The sequence below is a fragment of the Calonectris borealis genome, chromosome 2 (assembly GCF_964195595.1).
Source record: "Calonectris borealis chromosome 2, bCalBor7.hap1.2, whole genome shotgun sequence".
NCBI classification, from domain to species: domain Eukaryota; kingdom Metazoa; phylum Chordata; class Aves; order Procellariiformes; family Procellariidae; genus Calonectris; species Calonectris borealis.
In genome coordinates this window covers 96,361,833-96,384,376 of record NC_134313.1, presented here as the reverse complement: position 1 = coordinate 96,384,376, position 22,544 = coordinate 96,361,833, and the positions used below count along the sequence as shown (strand labels likewise).

General features: G+C 43.6%; 1 protein-coding gene across 3 annotated transcripts in view; it reads left to right on the top strand.

Annotated features, from left to right (window-relative positions):
* The window catches only part of F13A1 (coagulation factor XIII A chain), a 62,965-nt gene that overhangs the window by 19,059 nt on the left and 21,362 nt on the right, over positions 1 to 22,544 (top strand). For all 3 annotated transcript variants that reach the window (XM_075142636.1, XM_075142635.1, XM_075142637.1), the window contains 5 exons: positions 266 to 517; positions 7,093 to 7,211; positions 12,735 to 12,842; positions 15,289 to 15,463; positions 19,249 to 19,387. In XM_075142636.1, the coding sequence (XP_074998737.1) occupies positions 266 to 517; positions 7,093 to 7,211; positions 12,735 to 12,842; positions 15,289 to 15,463; positions 19,249 to 19,387 (793 nt within the window). The remainder of the gene's footprint in view (positions 1 to 265; positions 518 to 7,092; positions 7,212 to 12,734; positions 12,843 to 15,288; positions 15,464 to 19,248; positions 19,388 to 22,544) is intronic.

Sequence of the window (22,544 nt, the reverse complement as noted above, 5' to 3'; positions counted from 1 at the left end):
CAGCGGGACTGAAGCTTGCTGGAGCGAGAGGGGTGGGGGTGTCTGCGCCGGCTGCCTACTGGGAGGTGTTGCATCTATTCCTGTGGCCGTACTGCCAAGTGACCGGGCACTCTGTGAAGCTCTGAGGGAGGGAGGTGGCTTCTGCCCACTAAAACTTGCCACCTCTGTTGAAAATAGACAAAGGGATAGAGGGCTGCCAGGAAATGAAGAGACTGCCAAAACAAAGCGAACCTCTTCATGGAGTTATCCCCCCCTCTCTCTCCAGGTCGCTACCCACAGCAAAACAAAGGCACCTACATCCCAATCCTAGTAGGTCATGTGCTGAAACCCGGCGAGTGGGGAGCCAAGATTACCCACAAGGAGAACAACTCCGTTCGCCTGTCCATCATGTCCTCTGCCACCTGCATCGTTGGGAAGTTTCGCCTGTATGTTGCTGTCTGGACTCCCTTTGGCATCCTCCGGACACACAGAAATTCGGCAACTGATACTTACATCCTGTTCAATCCCTGGTGCCAGCGTAAGTACCTTATCAGAGTCAAAGGTTCGCACTTTCTGCTGCCGGGCTCATCGGTTTTTGGGACGGAGTGGTACAAAGGTGGTTGGAGACAAGCCAGTTTTGGGTCGGAAAATTATATAGTAACTCTGCCAAAAGGTAAATCTTTCAGGCTGGGGAATAACCCTGTGTGAGCGGGGCTCCATGCTGCAGACCTGTGCCTGTGCTGTAGCTGCACTCCGCAGTTCTGTGAGGCCAAGCCTGTGTTTACCAGCTCAGCCAGCGCGATGATGCTCCGTTTCTCATAGTAAATATACCCCAAGACTTTGCTCTCACTTTAACAGACATCAGCGTGAGCCTCCTGCCTGCCTGTGTGTGCCTTAAACTGACAAGTCAATATGGGCATTTATTTTTTCCAGGATTTGGTGTGGGGCAGGATTTGGCAGAGCCCCGTACTCTGTTGAGTTACATCGCTGATTGCCACATCTAGGATCGGACATCTGCAGCCGAAAGCCTGCAGGAATTCAACTGGAGCTGCTGCTCCTGCACAGGTTGGATGCAGCCAACCTGCTGCGGCATCGCTAGAGGTGCCTTCCTGCCGCTACATGACATTTGTCCTCATAACTTCCCCTTTAATGGTGACTAATTACCAGCAACCCCGTCCTCTGTGAGGAACAGAACATTTTGCAAATGAGCCTTTTTTTATAATCCAGTGAGCTGAAGAACAATTTATTTTTTTTTACTCTCCCTGGATCCTGGGTAAAATCAGCCCTTACGCTGACAGAACTGTATTTTACCCAATGAACTCAAAGTGTGGCTTTAAGGAGAGGGCAAGGAGGACTGGAAAGGTTTGGCTCATCCTTCTGACAGGCTGTAGCACTGTGTCTCAGCTTCTGACACTTGTAAGGCTCCAAGTCTGGCACGCATATTGCTATATATTTAGGTCACCAGCTAATTTTAATATTCTCCCTCCACCCTTCCTTCACCTTTCAATGTTTTTACCAGAGTATTTGCTTCAAATAATCCCGTACCAAACAAGGGCCATCCTACCAAGTGACGAGTAAGTTTAGCATTATTAATAGAGTCCATTGTTCAGCTGTACTACTGTCAGTACATCGAATGATTTGTGCTGAATTCATTACTTGCCCCTGGTCCAAGGGAATATAAGCAATGATTAGCTTATGCATTATTTAGGAAGATATATGTTAATGCTGAGTAAAGTGGAGTTAGTTAAGTGGAAACAGGAGGGAAGGGCAGGGCCCAAGGTCCCGGCGACACTGTGAGATACTTCTGAAAGCAGCGCAGGGGTAGATACCTCTTAGCAGCACGCTAAGAGTTTATTCTGGGAGAGGAGGGAGAGTGTTTAACAGAAAGAGAGGAATCATTGCAAAACTTATGACCCACTGTGAGCAGACAAAACTGCTCAAAGTTTGTGAAGGCATCATCAGCCTGTCACAGCTCCAGCAAGGGAGGTGCAGTTCTCCACCCCAAGGTAGAGCATCCCTTGTCTTTGGTTGTGAATGTCATAACAGCCGGTTTGTTAGCCAGCATGGTGACTATGCAGTGGCTCAGCACCTCCTTGAAAAGGATAAACCCCAAAGAAAAAGCTTCTTAAATTACCTCAGGTTGCCTCATGACTAGCATACAACCAGCTAGGGCTGCATACAGCTGTAACATAGAGAAAAAATATGATGTGGGGGGCTTGGCTGGCCCACTGTGGTGTGACTGGGACCACACAGGCTGATTCAAGCTGCTAGTCAGGGGGTGGAAAGGGAAAATCAATCCCTTCTTCTCACCTCCTTCCCCACCAGCTCTGTGTGCTGACTGGTCCACATCTGTTCATGGCATACGGGCGCTTTGCCTCTCCTGTGCACTCCCTCCCTCACACCTGAGCTGAATGGGGCCAAAAGCCAGCAAGATTAAAACCACAGCATGGGAGCAAACCCGCAGGGAGCAAGACATGCAGCAGTTGCCTCCAGCGGCAGCCATCGGCAAAGCCGACAGAAAAGCTCTGTTTCAGGAAAGCTGCACAGAGTCTCCAGGCAGCAAGGATGTCCTGCGTGCCCCCGGGCCCAGGGGAGGCAACTCGGGGTCACCCCTGGAGGACCATGGGTTTGTCTCCATCTTACGTGTTCAGGTGTGTCTCAATGACTTCAGGTCCTGGCCCTTGCTGACTATTGTAGTTTTTGTTTTCTGCATGTTTCCTTTGGATTTTCATTTATTCTCATTTCTTGCCTCTACTTTTACTCCTAGGTAGTTTGGGCTAATTGGCTCCTATATCTGCCTTTCCCCCCTTTCCTTATGTTAGAAAACCGGGGACTGTTTCTCCACGCTTTATCCCCTGGCTGGAAAAGATTGTTCAGTGGAATGACAAAAGGGTATAAAAACTCAGGCAGTCAAAGTGCAGAGAAGACAATAGTTTGAATATCTTGTAGACTTGTTTGCTAGGTTAATAGCTAAGCAGAAAAGTCTGAGTGAAAAGCCTCATTAAAAAGAGAGAAGGCTGATGCCAGGAATGAATGGGGATTGTTATAGCAGGGAGCAGAGTATGGGCTCTGTCTAGCATTTTCCAACTCATCATTTTGGAGAAACATCAATGCATGAGCTTTTCTTTAAGACAGAGGCATTTGTGCCCTTTCTTATTACTCCTTTTCTCACTGTAGTTCAATTTTGACATATCTTCACAGCCAGGGATGTGGGGTTTTTTTTCTGCTGTTTCAGAACAAGTGTGAATACTTTACCAGTCAAGCTACAGAGTACTTTGCTTCCAAAATCATCAGCTGCTTTTATATGTTTTAATCCCCTTAGCTACATTTAAGGCTGATCACCAAGAATAGTTTAAAGATGCAGATGCAGGGCTGATCCTGCAAAATTATATACACCAACCCCAAACATCCAGGAATTCAGCAAGCTAGTGGATTGAGATTTCAGATACTCAGGTGAAATTTGCGTTACTTAATAAACAAGGCTTTAGCCTGTGAGGAGAGGCAGCATCCTTTCTTCAGCCAGCTGTCTTAGTTGGGAAAAACAGATGTGCTTTTGGGCATGCAGAGCCCTCTTCAGTTCTGAAACAGAAGATACAAATGGCAAGTAGTTAAGGATAACTTCTTGGAGTTTAACTTAACTGTTAGCAGTGTCAGACAACATGAAAGCAGAGAAGGGCTTCTTTGATCTGGATCCTGTGAGCTCTTTCCAAGGAGGTGCTGAGTCCCAGCAACTTTCTGCTGGGGAACATTCAGTGTTTATCAGGAAAAGACCTTGCATTGATTTGTGCGGCTCTCTCACAGGTGGAAATGCATAGTGTACCTAAGTTGCAGACTCTGTGGGCTGAGGTTTCATTCACCCAATCCTCCTGCAAAGTGCATTATATTTAAGCAATTAAATATATTGTGACTTTATTGAGTCAGTTGCACATTTCTTCTGCTTAAATGTCCTAATATAGTTTGAGGATTAGTAACACGTGGTTGACTTTGATCTCTTGTATCACACCTTGTGGGTAAAATTCACACAGAGCTTCCTCCTTCTGCTACATTAATGCAGGCAAGCACTAACAGTTGCAAGGCAGCATACTGATCTTGGTCCTGCGTGGAGCGGGTTTTGTAGATAACTGTATTTAGCTCTTGCAGCTCTGTGTTTGCCACAGCGCTGTCCTCTTCCTAGCAAGAGCCCTGGGAGTTTTGTGGTTCCAGTGAGGCCCAGCCTTGCATTCCTGGATTCCCACGGGAGTGCGTTGAGGGGAGGCTGGGTGCTCAGGGCAAGCCTGCCGCCTCCGCCTCCACCTGTCTGCTGGTGCCGCTGCGCCCAGCGGTCACTGTCTGCACGAAGAAATGGCATTTCCAACTCCAGCGGTTGCTGTGCTGGGGATGGGGTCCCCCCATACTGGGTAGCGTCCTCCCATGCTCATTCAACTTCCCAAATTGAAAGGGCTGCTCTGCACTCCTCATCTCTTTTACAAGGAGCCTGTGTTCAGTGGGATTCCTCGTGTGCAGGACTGTCTTCAAGTGAAGTGTATTTTCACCTTACCCATCTTCAAACAGAGAAGCATAGAGGCTAATTTGCTTCTTTGTAGCATTGCTAGTGTCATAGTAATTCCCAGGATAAAAGAAGTGAGTAAAAAAACCCCTAAATTCTAGAGAAAAAGAACAAACCAACCCAGCACATTTCCGTGGAATTCTTCTGTTTGTCAGATGTGAGCCTCTACTTGCAGAAAATAATTAGGAGTTGTACTATGTAGAGCACGCTTAGCATCAAAGTAGTCACAAATGCCTCGTATTTTCTTCTAAACAGTCTCAAGAGTAGTGAAAGCTGTCAAAAATCAAAGCAGCTGGCTTCTCTGTGAAACACAGAAGCCCTCTTTACTTTATCAAAAAACACAAATATTTTAAAATAATTGTCAGAGAAGTTAATCAATTTTCATCTGATTTAGCAAAGATCACGCAGTCTCAAAATAACATAAGCATCTCAATTGATACCAACCAGATCAATACTGATATTTTTAATCTCTGAAAGAAAACAACAGCTGTCAAGAAGGCATATGCACACACTCCGCCGAATGCATAACTGTACAGAAGAAGCTGTGAGTTCTTCTTTAAATGCACTTTCTGTACCATTTGTATGGACGTGCTTTAATAAAATCCAAAGCTCAGTGAGAGAATGCATATAATTGTTCAATCAGCTAATCAGGCGGTTCCAGCCTAATGAAACAGAGCCTAGATGATCTGTAACATCTGCAACGTTTTTAGTGGGATGTTACACAGAACTTGTTTAGAGCTGGGAGTTGGACCTCAAAAAAGTCATGTAATATACAGTTTCATATAGAGAGTCCCTGCTGTCATAAATGACTGCAGCTTTTTGATTCACTGTCAAGTTTTAACACGCGCTTTCACCTGGTAGCCTCTGAATATAATAAACCCATGATCTTCCTCTTCGTCCCTGGGTGCAGGTTGACTAGGTCACGGGTGGTGACAAGCCAATAAAGAAACTTCTTCATGGCCCAGCCCTTAGAAGCCGGATGAATACCACCACCCCGCCAAATGCAAGAGCAGGTCTCAGACCTGCCCGCCTTAGGGAAAACCCGATAAAACCTGTCGCTTCTCCTTTTGCTCGGATTCGGACGTAGTCTGCAGAGCCTGTACAGCAACCCTGTCAAAAGCATAATGGCAAGTGCTGATCTCCTCAAATGCAATAAAGGCTTCTTACATCTAGCACCTGCTTCCCTATCATTCCTTGCACACCAACATGGAGGTCATTATGTTATATATCTATGCATAATCCCTTCTGTACGTATATACATAGAGATATAAGTATATCTTCAGAGAAAACAAAACTTCCAGCAGGGTCAGGTGTGTAGACTGGCAAAACTCTTCACCTAGCTGAAGCCAGTGTGAGTTTTGCCATTGATTTTTTCAGAGGGCTCAGATTTTAGCTTATTTTCAGCCAAATTGCAGTTTTTGCGGGCAAATGAAGAAGCTTTTGAGGATGAGGTTTACAAGGAAGTACAAATCTAATTTGCATTTCAACAAAATACAACAAATCAACAGGCTTTTAAAAGTGAAATGATCCTTTAGTAATTTGTAGTGGGATGCTGAAGAAATCCACTATGGCCGTAGTGAGTGGTAGTTTTGTACTTGCCCGTATCAAACTATCAGAGGTTATTGCTTCCCTTTAATTTGCTATCTGGTACCATATTACTGATTTCCTCAAATTAATTAATTCCCATACCATTAATTGTTAAGTTGTATCTCTTAGTCTCAAAATACAAGCATTGACACAGGAAAGAAATCCTCAACTGTTCTAGTGTTACAGAATCATGACCTGCTTCATACTTACCTGTGAACGTCTGAATAGTTTCATGTCATTCAGGGTTATTTATGAATGTTAATACTGGGTTATTTACATATGTGAATCGTGTTTGCAGGGTGAGGGTCTGTGCATGTGTTCTTGACTCTTGATATAAGACCAATCTAGGATATACCCTTTGTATATGTTTTGATGAAGATCTTTTCTAGTTACTTCCATTTTTCACTTGGACACTTGAATTTCTCCTCATATTAGCTGGTCAGTCAAGCTACATGGGGGAGGAATACTCCAGCCAATAACTTACATACAGAAAAAGCAATCAAACCTTTCTGTTAATACACTCTAAAAACTGTATTCCATTTTTTTAATGCACTACAGATTTTTCCTTAGATCTCTTGACTTGAGCTGTTTTCCATTAACATTAATAGGTTTGAAATTGTTCTTTGATCTACAGATGCAGAATTGCATCATGGTGCTTCAACTTTTAAATTAGTGGTACACTGTAATCATAAGATTCTTGATAAGATGTGACATTTTAATCATACCTTACAGATCCTGAGAAAACAGGCAGGAATTGTCAGCATTTTTGTATCTTGCATGCTTTTAAGTTGTGTATCATATTCCTAACTGAGGTCACTATCTCCTTATTCTTGTACTCTGTTGATGCAAGTAATGCTTTGTTTGATGGAAGAGAGGTACTTTTCATCAAAGATGATTGTATTATATGCTAAGATTTTTTATCTGTCCTATATGAAAACTAAGCAACTGTGTTAACATTTCTTTTTGGTAAACTGATGCAGAGGATGCCGTGTATCTGGATGACGAGAAGGAAAGGGAAGAATACGTCCTGAATGATGTTGGTATTGTTTTCCATGGAAACATCAACGACATAAAATTAAGAAGCTGGAGCTACGGTCAGGTGAGCTATTTAGACCTTCTCTGGCTGCTCCCAGCAGGACAGCAAGTGAATTTAATTGACACCAGACTGTGGTTGAGACTGTGGGCTCTGGAGTGCATTATTGGTCTGTCCTTCAGAAAGACAAGGGGCATAATTTTAAAATTGTATGAAGTGGGTATATGCGTAATCCAGAAAAACAATGTTATAATAGCTAATTTTCAAAGGTCTTGTTTTAGGGATGTATTTCAGACACTAAGAAGCTGCCTGTTGAAAGTTGTAATCATTAGCTGAGGTTTCCACAGTGCAGCAGTATTTCTGCTGCTACGTTATTGCTGCTTCAGGATCAAACTGATTTGGTGAAAGAATAGAGATTTTTTTTTTTTCTCATTTTTCAGCAATCGGTTGTATTGCTTTTTGACTCCTCCTTTTAGTTCTAGCAACTTGATGGAAATCATTCTCATCTGCTCGGGGGGGGGAGCGGAAGGGGGGGTGTCAGATTGTCACAGGGTTCCTATGGCAAACAGGGATTTAATCCCAGAGTTTTAAATTTCCTTGCCACAGTGACAAAGCGGGGGAACCTCTCCTTTGCTGCCTGGACTTGACAACATCAGTCTCCAGTGGCCTCTTGCCGCCTGTGGGAACCACCCCCCGCAGGCTGGTGTGCTGCGTTGGTGTGCTTTCAGTAACATCAGACCCCTATTGCTTGCTTGCCTACCTCACCTCCGTCTGTTTGTAAGCACTAACCAGCCTGAAAATCCCTATGGGATGGAAGAGGTTAGTTGTTGTTTGAGAATAGGGAAAAGGCATTAATGAGCAGAATCTAAATGAGCCAAACTAATCCTAGCTGTCACTCAGAGGGGCTCCAAAGGACAGTTATTGGACATGGTGAACTCTGCTCATCTCACCTCCTGGATTTTCACAGCACGATTAAGAAAGTATTGAAGCATTTCCTTAACGTTATGGTGATGGATCCATTCAGTTTTCATGGCACCTCCCCGGCGCAGCCTTGCAGAAGGGGCCTTCTTGCTTTGCTTTCTTTCCCTCAGCTAAAGACAATCTCAAAGCTTGAGCGGGATGGATTGCCGGTATACTTGCCCTGGAGGGCTCTTTGAACTCACATCTCTCATGTTTCCTTATTTAAGGGTACAATTTCATCTTTGTTCCTGCGGCAGCACTGCCTTAGGGAGTTCCTGCTTCTGCACTGTTCCTTTGGTTGTGTCAGTACCGTTGTTTGCAGTGTCTGACTGTCATCCTGACTGAGATAAAAGTAACCCTTAAATAAGGTAGTGGTGAGGAGCAATTCCATAAGCTGATGATGCCTCTGATAGAAGAGATGTGGGACCAGATCCTGAGGCCAAAGCTGGGTGTGCATTTAAGTTGACCAAAAATGCCCCCTCCTGGCCCTTCCATCCGCCTGCAAGCGCTTGTACAGCCGTGCAGTGAATCAGACTGGAGAGCTGATCTAGCTGAATAAGCATCTCCTAGATCTTTTTAACTTTTTTTTCCCATAAAAATGGGTTATTTTAGGGGCTTGCTCTGTTCCTAGATTTAGGATTCACTCCGTGACAGATGTAAGGGGGAGGGAGAGAGGGGAATGAGTGGCTGGAGGTGGGCAGTGCTGCTTAAGCCACCTGCTGGATTTATGTCCTAAGATGCTAAATTTATGGCCTATGGTGGCTTGGCCTGAGGTGCTTATATTCTGCAAATCTGGCACCTTCCTGACACAAACACCAGCCTCCCTAGAGAAACTGCATTATTTATTTGGTTTTGCTAGGAGGTAGTTCTGTCTGGGAGATTAGGGCTGTTCCATATCCCTTTGTCATGTACTTTCATTCCTGTGTTGTCTGAAATTGGAGGACCTGATTTCCACACTTCTGCTGTCACTTGCTTGTGTGAAAACTGAGTGTGGCAGATGCATCTAAGAGGACCCAACCTAAGAGTTTTAATGGGATCAATCATTTCATATGGGTGTAACAGACATCTCAAACTGCAAAGCAATGGAGAAACATTCTTCTGGTTCCCTCACTTTCAGTGAGATGGAGGACGTAATGTTCCTGATCTTACCCTGAGAATTTCCAGCCATTAAAAACATGCATCTTCCTCATTTTCAGCAATCCTGGATGTTAAGAATAAGAGCATTGCTGTGAGTGAGTAAAAGTACTAGCACCGAGGCCTATATTATGGGTATATCATACATGTATGCATCTTGTATTTATGACATATAGCCCTGTACAACAGTGTCAGTAAAAAGCATAAGGCCACATACAGTCATAGAGGTGAAAGGTATATGGTCATATACAAAAATACAGATAGACTTGTGCATGGTAATATTCTAATATTATCTTATAACCAAAAAAATCTCTTTGAACAATGACAGCTGGGAGCTTTAACTCAGGTTGTAAATTAAAAAGGAACATAGAGTTCAAAACTGGGTTACTAGTGGGAGATGATTCTCACAGCTGCTGTCTTTAATAAGCAGCATCAACATGAGAGGAGGAAAGGCAAGAAAAATGGACCGAGCAAGGAAAAACAACAAACCAGTTGAAACATGGCTGTAATGAATGAGGATGGAGGTGTTCCTTGAAACATAACTGTGATTCCTTTCTTCTAAGAAAGCGTAAATAGCCAGTCACTCAGAAAAGCCCACAGGGGATTCAGGTGAAATTTGGCTTTGGAAGAAATCTAGGCACATAGGAATTCTCTGGCTGAGAACTGTCAGAAATTGGATGCTATATTGATCATTTAATGTTTTTCTGTGAGAAAAATAAAATAAAACAGGTGGGCATAGAGTTCTTGTTGCCATCCTGAGTTGTCTCATGTCCACACGTTGAGCTGCATTAGCTTTGCAGCCCTGCGCACATGTAATTTTACAGCACGTGCATTTGGTCAGATCAGACCACAGGCAACGTGAGATCACATCTGCCTGCAACCGACGGTGAGAAATACAGCCCTAATTCAGCCAGTGCAAAAGGTGATACAGCCCCTCTTGCTTTTATTTAAATGGAAGGTTATCTGTTAGAAACAGGTTAGCGTGAGAGAGGATGCCCACTGAAAGCCAGCCCGGCTAAATGCGTTGCTCTGTAACACAACACACGTCTGTGTGCAGACAGCACCCCTTTGCCTGTGTGTTTCCTCACGCCTTGTTTTCCAACTGCAGTCTTTCCCAGGTGGCTCTGCCAAAGTTCCTTGGTCCTGAATTTGGTTTATCTCCATTTCAGCTTGTGTTGAGCAGGCAGTGCCCGCGCCTGGCCCAAGTTCACTGACCTGCCCTGGCTGCCTGCCGCTGCTCTGGTTCCTCTGACATTTCAGGGGTGTTCAGCCCACAAGTGCTATATTTCTATTCCACTTCCCTCTAGACAACATTTTCATGCCAAGAGCAACAGCAGGAAACTGATTTAGTTTGATTTAATGTTTTTAAATCCCTGGATAGTGAAGAAGGGCAAAACTGGCTTTAGAGTTAAGGCTACTCTGCATCTACACTACTGCAACAGTGTAAGGCAGCTAGACTTTACAGCTTGTCCTATCCTCCTGTTAATCCAGTTATTTCACAAGCATTCATGTCATTTGGTAAATGCTAAGGTGGAAGGCAACAACCCTGATAGCAATTTCTTTCCTCTTTATTCTTCCTGTATATGTTGGCAAGATTGACAGTGTTTCATAAACTGGATGAAAAAGACTTAATTTGCAGGGTAAACTTCTAATTCAGGTCTTAGGCACTGCTGATGACTTGAAGTGCAGAAAGCAGATTTTGATCCTGGTGAAAGCGATAAATCATTGGGCCAGACCGGACTAAAAGTGAAGTTGGAGCAGGAAGGACAGCTATGAGGGCCCTGAGTTTACATTATCTGTTGTAAGGATTCTCCTTGGGAAGGCGGGTCTCTACAGCACAGTCATCCATCCGAGATTATTTACATCACATACCAGCGGAGTGGACTGGAGAGTCTACCGTGCAACTATTCAGCTTCCCAGGGATGCTACAATATTAGAAGTAGGTCCCTGGGAAACACTGATCCCTCTTTCCCTATTTGCCCAAACACCATGAATTCAGTTTTGCTCAGACTGTAAGGTGTTACTCACTAGTGAATGTCTGCTCCAGAGAAAGTAATTCAATGCAAGTGTGGGTGATGATGAGAGAGGTGTGCTGCCTTGGAGGATGTTTGCTGAAAAGGATCCATACGGCGGTGGTACCCTGAGCAGGAGAGCCAAGCAGGCTCGAGGCAGAGGCAAAGAAAAGGGTTTTCCTTGGCCAGGAAACGGCTGAGGGTGGTGAAACATGGTGGTGCCTCCGCTTTCTTGGCTTATGCCAGAGCTCAGCTGCTGCCTGGGATGCCACCCCCGTCCCTCCCATCTTCCTGCAGCATCAGCAGCAGTCTTGACTCTTTGGGGCTTCCTTTTCAGCTCTCTGGCCTCACCCTTCCTTCTCCCCTGCCTCTCGCCGGGCTGCCGAAGCGGCAGCTTGGCCTGGGCTCTTGCTCATTTTCTTCAGGAGGAAAAACTCAGATCGCCCTTATCTGCCAAGCAGACCTAAGCCAGGCTGGAGACATTTGCAAAATCCATCCAGGTCTAGTAGCAGCATGAGAGCAAAAATTCTGTTAGTGTGAATCATATCTTTAAGTATGCAAGCGTTGAACATAAAGCCTAATACGGCAAGAGGACGAGGTCCGTGGAGTTTCTGTAACAACCTTGAATGTTAATGTAAGATTGTGTATCTAGAAGATATTTGTTTCGTTGATGTGCATTTCCCCGTCTCCTGCCATTTTCCAGGGGACAGAGGTATTTTCCTTTGCTATCCAGTTTCTCCTAAGGAAAATGAAATACATCAGAGGGCAAGTTCTGTGACAAATGGTTTCTGGTCTATTTAGGCACCTCTGCCCTCAATTCATTCTTGTGCTTGTTCATGCTGGATCGAAGAAACTGTACCTTTTCACTCTATTTTTGAAGAAGACTACTTTAGGTCACTTGGTATTTTTGATATCTAAGTTTCGTAGACCAGGATTAATCTATATAATCAGCTTTGGCTTGTCAATTTTAAACATATTTAAAAATTAATTTTAAAATGTGTCTTCAAATTAACTTTGGCAAACCATTTATTGTTCAGCTTTCCAACATTGCATTGGCTGTGTCAGAGAGGTCCTGAAATTAGCAGGTCTGAAATCTGTGAAGGACATGAAGTCCTTTGTGAGCAGACTAGCTTCTTGTAGTTATTATTATAATATCTTCCTATTATATACTTGTTAGCACTTAAAATTTTATGTCCTGTCAGAAAGGTTGTGTTGTCATTTTAACCTTCTGGAAACCGGACTGAGACTGAATTGAAAATGACACTGTCTTTTCCCTCACAGCATCTCACATTTTTTTGCTATACATGGGCAATTATTCTAGAAGAAAACTTGTATTTTTAAAGACAGAACTTTGCCTTGACCAGCTAATTTTGAAGCTGATGAACTGTTATAACAACAATGAAAGATAACTTTTCCTTTCCTTTCCAGAATAAAAAGTGACTCAATTTTCCCTCTGTTTCCCTTTTTATTTTCTTTTATCTAGTTTGAAGAAAACATTCTGGATGCTTGCCTGTTCCTGATGGACAAGGCAGAACTGGAGCTCTCTGGGCGCGGAAACCCGATCAAAATCTGTCGTGTGGCCTCTGCAGTGGTATGTAATAGATGCCTAACATGTGTCAGAAGCGACTTGTAAATCAAAGCCAGGCTGGTTTAACTGGCCCTCGTGCCCTCTGGGGTCTGGCATTTTATTTCGCTCCACTAAAGGTGAAATATTTATGTTGGCTCATCGCTTTTTCCTGAGAATGGTACCTCACTGGTAGGAAAGCCACTTTTAGACATTGCACTCCAGGCATGATAGCATTTCTTGTGACACTGTGCTCACTTTCTGGTAGCTGAGATAACTGAGAAAGCTATTTCTGCCATGGATGGTAAGGTGGCATGATGGGTGACATTTGGGATGGAGAATTGAGAGACTTTATGCAGACTCCAGCACTAACCTCAAAGGGGTCTTAAGACACTGCCATGGTGGATGTCACTGTGTCTGATTTTTAAGCCTCAGATGGCCTAGTCAAGCTGATGACATTTATGTAAGACACCTTAGCCCCGGAAGAAAGCACTGAGAGCTGTGCTCTTAAACATGGGGCCCAAAAAACTTACTGCATTCAGAATGCAGGTTCCTAAAATAATCAGAGGCAAAGAGTAAGGAGAAGACTTCCGACATCTCCATTCTTTCCAGCTGCTAGGCACCAGGGGTCATGCTGTGGGTACAACAGCAGCCCCATCCCTGGTATGCAAGATGAAAGACTCATCCGGGAAGTGGAAGGCAGAGGCTGCATCCTCTCCTCTGCCTTGTAGAGGTCTGAACGGATGCCTTCTGCTTCCCAGAATACCCAAGAAGACCACATCGAGCTAGCGTCATTAGATGTTCTCCAAAGTCAGCTACTGAAATAGACTGTCTGCAAAACATGGCTGCTGGAGATGGATGATCCTTTAATCCACTTGTTACAGCATTTGCCCCAGGCTTTAACAGAATGAGCTCTTTGTTTTAGATGACATTGAAATGGGATCTCCAGCCTCTCAGTGCCACATGCTGATTTTTGCATAACATCAAGTTAAATAGAATAGCTTCAGCAAGAAGGATTGAGACTTCTCTTTCTCTTTTAACCTTTGGGTTCGTTCTTTCACCCCAGACATTAGAAATATAACTTCACACCTTCAGACAGAAGTAAGAATTGAATGTGGTTCCCTCATCACTGGGCTAATAGATGTAAAGAGTCCCTCATGCAGGGACCCTGGAAGCCCTATGGGCAGAACAGCACAAAGATATGAACCCAAAGGGGGCTTGGATATTACTTAGGTTTTGAGCCACTCAATCATTTTAGGGAGATAGAGAAGTTCACCATTGGAAATCCAAGAGTCAATGGGCTTTAGGTCTAATCTGCAGGATTAGGCCATAGCTGGGTGGTAGTTTTGGCCATCTGAAATCTGGACCTCGGTAAAAAGTGGCCAAGAGGTGTTGAAGTCCTGCCCGTGTTCCTTACCCTCATTCTTGCTCAAGATGTGACGTGGTACAGCTGAGTTCGTCTGAGGAGGTGCCCCGTGCTGCGATCATTCTGAGGTTTCCTGACATTGCAGAGCAGGAAGAGTCACCCCCTTCTTCCTCTCTTTACAGCCAGAGGAGAGCCTGAAGATCAACACGCTGCCCTGTCCTTGAAGCGCTTCTTTTCTTGGCATGTTTCCCACAACAGTGAGATGGGCACAACCCCTTAACCCTTTGGTTATGGCTCTGAATACTTATCTTTATTCAGTCCTAGGGTTCACAGGAAGTCGATTTTCTAATTATAAAACAGTAGTTAATCCAGCCAAAAGCTTTTAAATGAGAATTGTGATTTATTTGGCTGGCGTGTAGCTGTTCCACATTAGCATAATTAAAAGGTACAGAGCGAATGAGCTTTTTGCACAGCCTCAACTGGTTTGGTTCAAATTGCAGCTAGGAGATGTATTGCTCGTTAATGCCTATCAGTATAGCCATTAGTCAGCAAAACTCCATAATCTTACCAGGGGAAAACTTATACAGCAAATTCCTTCTTATTTTCCTGTGTGCTGGACTGAAGAAATTCGTTTCTACTCTAAAAATAACAGTGGACTGGTTCTCCTCTCAATCTGCTCTAAATCAGGAGTGATTTTATTAAAATCTCTGGGCTGATAGGAACAGAAAAAACAGACAATGTTAGGAAAGAATCCAGCTTAGTATTTTTGAGGCTTGCTTATCAGTGTACAACTGATCACGTTTATTATAAATACCCAGCAGTAAGCATGTTTAATGTTAATAAAACTTACTAAACTGGCAACACAGATACTCAGTGTGGTGATTTAATTTTGCCATTATTTTTAAGTGTCTGAACTGCACCCAAAATTGTTCAGTGATGGAGAATCCATGGCCCTTAGCAAGATTGTTCTATTCATCTGCTACCTTCATAATTAAGCCTAAACTTGGCTATATTCAGTCTCTCCCATCCCATCTTTGTCTGCTGGGTTAAAGAGCTCTTTACTATTCAGTCTCTGACATCCCTAATGCTCGTTTCCTTTGTCTTTAGATCAACTCCAGGGATGATAATGGTGTGATTGCTGGATCCTGGGACAACACATACACTTATGGGGTCGCACCTTCAGCCTGGACAGGAAGCGTGGACATTCTCCTGGAGTATTACAGTTCTAAGCAACCAGTGCGATATGGCCAGTGCTGGGTCTTTGCCGGTGTCTTCAACACATGTAGGTATCAGTGAGAAAAGCTCCACCCTGCTTTATGGTTCTTGCATAACAGAGAGAGCTTTTAGGTTAAACTAGCTAAAATACTTCCTGGCTCTGTGGTGTTCAGGAGTAAATAGTAGAGATACTTAAAAATACATGGCTAAAATAGATGCTCTTTAAATAAACTTTTGGCATCTTCTTCAGTTCGGCTGCTCTTCCACACAAATCTGTTAACTATTTATTTGTTCAGTAAAATGTATTCGGTGACTCACAGAGGGTAAGTTTGGGAGAGAGAAAGCTAGCGGCACGCTCCACGTTTCTGTTAGGAAATCTGAGATGAACAGGGGGCTTCTTATCGAGACCTGCAACATGAAAGTATTACCCAATATGGTATATGTGATGGCGACTCTGCTCCAGAAAGTCTAAATCTCACCTATCGAGGATTGTTCCTAGCAAGATTGACGTGCACTGTCCCAGCACCTGAGCACTGTTAACATTTTCTATGGAGTCTGTGAGCGAGAACAACGAGGAAAATGCTGGCCTGGTTTATGAATTTCTAGCACTACAAGGTTAAGTCTAAACACACTTGCTCGAACTAGAGTTCCAAAGTTGCAGCAAACGGGGTGTTGCAGGTTGTAAAACCCAGTAGGGGAAGCAATGTTGGATTGGTCCCATTTTTTTACTGTCTACCACTTGCTAACAGCAGCATCCCAGATGAACACTACTAATACACTGGAACACACTGCAGCGTATTAGGAGTCAAGAAAGACTCTGGGAGTGTAAAAAATGTGCATTATACGGATAATAGGGACCAGATATTGGAAGCAATGTTTATGTCAAGTGCCAGTGTAGAGCCAGTCAAACAGTTCCTATGCTTATGGCACTGGCCAATAGAAGAAGCTGAACAGAAACTAAAAGTAAGTGTCTTTCTTAAGCCCAGATTATCTCCATTAGAGACACTTACAACATACACATTTAAGTATCAAACTGGGGGGGACCAGATCAGCTTAGGACCAGGGGGACACAATGCGTATTTCTGCAGGCTTGGAGCCACTTTGCATCAAGTACTTTTCAGCCACAGCTGAAGGTTTAAGCTTTGGTCCTTGTATTTAAGACGTGAAAAGGAAATTACAGAAAAACTCTCTGTGAAACCTTTCCCTTTTTCATCTGTCTCAATACTGTCACATGTTGCTGTCTCAAGGAATAGCATTATACTTTTCTTTACATTATACTTTTATCAAAAATGAAGGATATTAATCACCCATCTTCTGCAGCAAACTTGGAAATTGAATAATTAATGACAAGTTACAAGACTGGTTTTTCACCCTCAGGCAGCCCTGGACATCTCTGCATTTTCACTTTATTTTTGCCTTTTCTGTACGTGTATGTTTCATTTTGTATATAATTTTCCTCCAATCTGGATAATTGAATTTCATAACTCATTTTGGTTACCTGAGGTAGTTCAAAAGCTATTCCAAACAGCAAGGACCTCGGAAATAAAGTTGTCTTCTGACCACCTAGCCTTCTGCTGGCACACACTTCTCACAGCTGCAGCGGGGGGAAGCAGTTTCAGGTTTCTCTGCTCCTCTTTCATATACCTAGATGAAAAACATCTGTTTTGATTTGGGGAGGCACTGGCAGGTGCTCCATCCTTCAACATGTGAAACGATTCATTTCATTCCTGGTGCAATGGGATAATCAGCAATCACCCACATCCAAAGGACCTGAGAGATGTCTACTTCCTTTACTGCCTGAGGTTGCATGGACTGTACTTAGAATCACAGAATTATTAAGGTTGGAAGAGATCATCTAGTCCAGCCTCTAAGATCATCGAGTCCAACCATCAAACCAACACCACCATGCCCACTATACCATGTCCCTAAGCACCACAAACTTGATGTTCCTCAACGCAATGGGTTCGAAAAGGCTCTTGCAAATGTTTCCTATGGATGCAGTTCCTCACAGTGGCTTCGACCTGTTGCCTCATCTGGATTTCTCTAGATCACAGACACACACACCAGTTCTCCCACCTTCCCTCCACGCTGGCCCTGAATCACCACTATGCAGCATTTTGCCTGCAGGCCACTGTGAAACTGGGGTGACGCAGTGGAGGCCTGGAGCCTGCCGTGTTACATGGAGAGGTGTATTTATCTGGGGCAAAACTAGACTTGGTTTGCTGGCTAAGTTAGTCAAGTCAGAGACCTGGTACTGAAGTATAAAGTTTGTTGAGCGTTATGAAATGAAAATGTTGTCCGGTGGCTGATCTGATACATAGTCACTGACACGTCCAGCTGCTGACCGCTGCACAGAGAGGACAGCAAAGGTCCGAACAGCCGTGTGCAACTAAAAGGGTTGTTCTGAGCTGATTTTGTGTCTTTGTCAGCTGCCAATGTTTTATCATTGTGACCAGTCCAGCTTTCCAAGGTTACTATATTGTACACTCTGGATAGTCATCCGTTAAAAATGCTAAAACATTCTGAAAAATGGTCATTAATCTTGAAATTGTCAGACAAATTATTTTCAATGAGCCCTGATGGCTCATGTGCTGGAAGCCTGGGAGGTGCTTGAATTAAGTTTAATCAATAGATACATATGGTATTGGATGCATCCAGGTAATTTGTCATCCAGGAACTTGAAATGAATGTGCAGCATTACACTTTATTGGGAGTCACAGCAGTGACACTAATGAATATACAAAACCCAGCAGTAGCAGCGAGGGCCATTCAACGTTGCAGCATCAGAACTATTTTTAAATAGGATTTTCAATAAAAATGTTTTCCCTTTCCAGAAAAAAACCTCTGTTTTCTGCAGAACCATGTCGGCTCCTAAATCGGAAAACAGGAACTTTTTTTGGCCGAGAGGCAAAATATTTCATCTGGAGAAGCTGAGATGATCTGTCACCCTGCAGCCCCACTCCCCCTCTCGGGGCCGTGCTCCATGCCTATGTATCAGCCAGGGTGTACCACAAACACAGAAGCCTAATGGTGCGCTACTGCACTTCAGACGTAGCCATAGCGTTTCCACATATCCCAAATGTACCATTTGTCAAATGGGAAAAAGAGCCATCAGTGCTACATTGTGATGGTCTGAGATTTAGGGCCTTTTTTTTTTTTTTGGATCGTCCTTCTAAGATCCCTTAAGGGAAGGGACTATTGACTCCAAAATACTATTACTTAGCAATCAATACAAATTATGTAATGCATTTTGTTCAGACTCTCTAACGCTGACATTTCACTTGCAAATAATGCAGCTTTTCCCCCTTGTTAGCAATAATTTTCTGCTTTATTCTTTGTGTTCTCCAGATCCCTTCTGACAGCAAATATCAAACAGGAAAACTCCAAATCAACCAAAAGGAGATACTTTCTATTAATTTTCTTTTTAGCACAGTCTCATGATTCTCTTGGGTTACTGATACTAGGAGACCTAACATATTTTGCATTTCTTGCAAGTTCAAACTTATTTCTCTTTATACCACATTTGCTCATGCAGTGGACCCATTGCACCCAGATTTGCCCTGAAAAGCTACAGCGTGGTCACTATGCAAGACTATTCTAAAACTATTGGTAATCAGCTGCTTAGATTATAACCATTCTACTATTACATATCTTGAATGCTCATCAATTTGGGACCAAATAAAATATTTAACATATTCTATATAAAGGCAGATAGGAGGAATTATTTGGGTTGGTTTGACTGAGTTTTTCCATTTTATTCTAGTTATTAATAGTTTCTCTCTACTCATCCTGTCATCCATGAGCACAGTCTTCATATTCGTCCTTCTCATCACATTTCTCTCTTTGCCACAGTTCTGAGGTGCTTGGGGATACCTGCAAGACTCATTACCAACTACTCTTCTGCCCATGATAACAACGCCAATTTACAGTTGGACTTCTTTCTGGATAACGAAGGGAAAGTGGACACCAAACTTACAAAAGACTCTGTCTGGTGAGTTCTCCTGGCAAATGCCTTTAATGTGTCAACTATATAAGCAGTAAAAAACATGACAGCAATGCCTGCGGTTTATTTATTTCTCCGTGCATTAAAGAACACTGGTAGCTTATGTAAAACAGAATGAATTGATTGTTAGTAGGCTGACTAATATGAAATGCTTGTCATGTAAAGAGACATACCCTAGGGGATCCCACTAGTAATGTTACTATTCGGTGTGGTGCACATTTAAGCATGCTGGAGGAGAGCTGGAATGGGTTTGTGCTCCTTAGGGCCAGGCCATTTCTAAAAATGGAAAGGGGTAGGATGGGGACTTCCCTCAGTCTGGAACCAGGCTCAAAGGGATACCTCAATATCTATGGAAAAACGCCCTTCTTGTCCTGCTTCTGCCCACTTCTCATATTTGTAGGCTGGTTTTACATTGTGTACATGCAGTCACTGTCGCATATAGGTTCTTTCCAAAATAAATCCAGTTCAGCTGAAAAAGAAACAAGTTGAGGTATCATACAAGTTACTGAAGTGCTATCACCAAATTTATAAAAAGAAAACTCCCTAGGAACAAGAAATGGAGTCTACGTATTCTTTTGGAGAAGACAGTGCTCCAACTTTCTCCTCAAACTCTTACTGTCTCCTGTCTGACAGGAGAAGCGTAGCATATATCGATTATATGCTCTGTTCAGTAGAAATTATGTGCGGGTTATTGGGCCTCAAGCCTCTGCTCCTCAGAGTGAAGCAGTGAATGCAACCTCTGTATATACTCCTATATTCAGGAGATACTTGTCCTATTCAGTGTTAATATATCTGATTTGTGTCAATGATATCTTCAACTCATCAGCGCAGCTGCTCATCAGCATGTTTCATTAACAACTTAATCTCTGGAAGTCTTTATATTAAAACTGTAATAAACCCATTCTGTGGTGGAGGAAATCACTGAACTTGTTGCTGTGACCTCTTTTATGTGATTTCCATAATCTGCTATCAATAGGGAATCTAAGGAAAACAGTTAGGTTGATTTACATCTGAAGCTTGTATCACAGCATCACAGAATATTTGAGAATGGAAGGGACCCCTGGAAGTCATCCAATCCCCCTGCTCAAAGCAGGGTCAGCTAACGCAGGTTGTTCAGGGCTGTGTCCAGCTGGGTTTTGAATATCTCCAAGGATGGACACTCCACAACCTCTCTGGGAAACTTGTACCGGTGCTCAACCACTTTCACAGTAAAAAAAGTGTCTCCTGATGTTCACACAGAATTTCCTGTGTTTCAATTTGTGCCCATTGCATCTTGTCCTGTCATTGGGGGCCACTGAGAAGAGTTTGTCTCTGTCTTCTTCCCCCCAACTCCCTAACCAGGCATTTATACACATGGATAAGAATCATAGAATCATAGAATCATTAAGGTTGGAAAAGACCTCTAAGATCATCGTGTCCAACCGTCAACCCAACACACCATGTCCACTAAACCATGTCCCTAAGGGCCTCATCTACACGTCTTTTAAATACTTCCAGGGATGGTGACTCCACCACTTCCCTGGGCAGCCTGTTCCAAGGCCTGACCACTCTTTCAGTAAAGAAATTTCTCCTAATATCCAATCTAAACCTCCCTTGGCGCAACTTGAGGCCATTTCCTCTCGTCCTATCGCTAGTGACTTGGCAGAAGAGATCAACACCCACCTCGCTACAACCTCCTTTCAGGTAGTTGTAGAGCGCGATGAGGTCTCCCCTCAGCCTCCTCTTCTCCAGGCTAAACAACCCCAGTTCCCTCAGCCGCTCCTCATAAGGCTTGTGCTCCAGGCCCTTCACCAGCTTCGTTGATAGGATAAGATCCTGTAGATCCTTCCCATCTCCAGGCTGAACAGTCCCAGCTCTCTCAGCCTCTCCTCATATACAGCCTCTAGTGTATCAGCCATTCCTTCCAGTTTTCTATATCAGCAAACTTGCTGAGGGTATAGTAGGTCTCGTCATGCAGGTCATTAATGAAGATGTTAAACTGTATTGGACCCAGTATCGACCCCTGGGATACACAGCTAGTGACTAGGCTCCAGCTGGAGTTCACACCAGTGATCACAACCCTCTGATCCCAGCAGTTCAGCCAGTTTTCAATAAACCTTACTGTCCACTTATCTAGTCTACACTTCAATGGTTTGCCTATGAGGATGTTCTGGGAGATGGTGCTAAAGTCAAAAGAGAAACCAACCCCCATGTACTGGTCTCCCCTTGCCCACATAGTCATTCATTTCATCACAGAAGGCAATCAGGTTGGTCAGGCACGGCTGGTCCCTTGTAAATCCATGCTGACTACTGCCCATCACCTTGTCCTTTATATGTTTGGAAATGTTTTTGAGAAGAATTTGCTCTATAACCTTCCCAGGGATCAAGGTGAGGTTGACAAGTCTGTAGTTCTCTGGGTACTCCTTCTTCTCTTTCTTGAAGAAAGGAGTGATACTTGCTTTCTTCCACTCCTCAGGTACCTCCCCCAATCACCATGACCTTTTGAAGATAGATATGAGTGGTGTTACAGTGACATCGGCAAGCTCCCTCAGCACTTTTGGGTCCATCCCATTAGATCCATTGGACTTCTGGGTGTCCAGTTTGTTTAAATATTCTCTAACTTGTTCCTCCTCTACAGGTGGTAAATTTTCGTTACTCCAAACTTCCACACAGGTCTCAGGGGCTGTGATTCCTAGGGCAAATATTAGCAGTAAAAACCAAGGCAAAGACGACATTGAATACTCTGGCCTTTTCTTAGTCCTTTGCCACCAGGTCCCCTGCCCCATTCAGCAGCAGACCCACATTTTCCATAGTCTTGCTTTTGATACTGATGTACTTGCCTTTCTTACTGCTATTCACATCCCTTGACATACTCCGTTTGATCTGGGGTTTGGCTTTTCTAAATCTGTTCCTGCATGCTCTGACAGTGTCTTTGTATTTCACCTGGTCACCTGTCCCTGCTTCCACCTCTTGTGAACTTTTTTTTATGTTTGAGTTTAGTTGGGACCACCTTGTTCACCATGCAGGCCTTGTGCCACTTTTGGTTGATTTCCTGCACATAGGGATGGACCATTCTTAAGCTTGGAGGAGGTGACCCTTGGAAAACAACTAGCGCTCCTGGACCCATCTCCTATCCAGAACTGCCTCCCATGGGATTCTTCCAAGC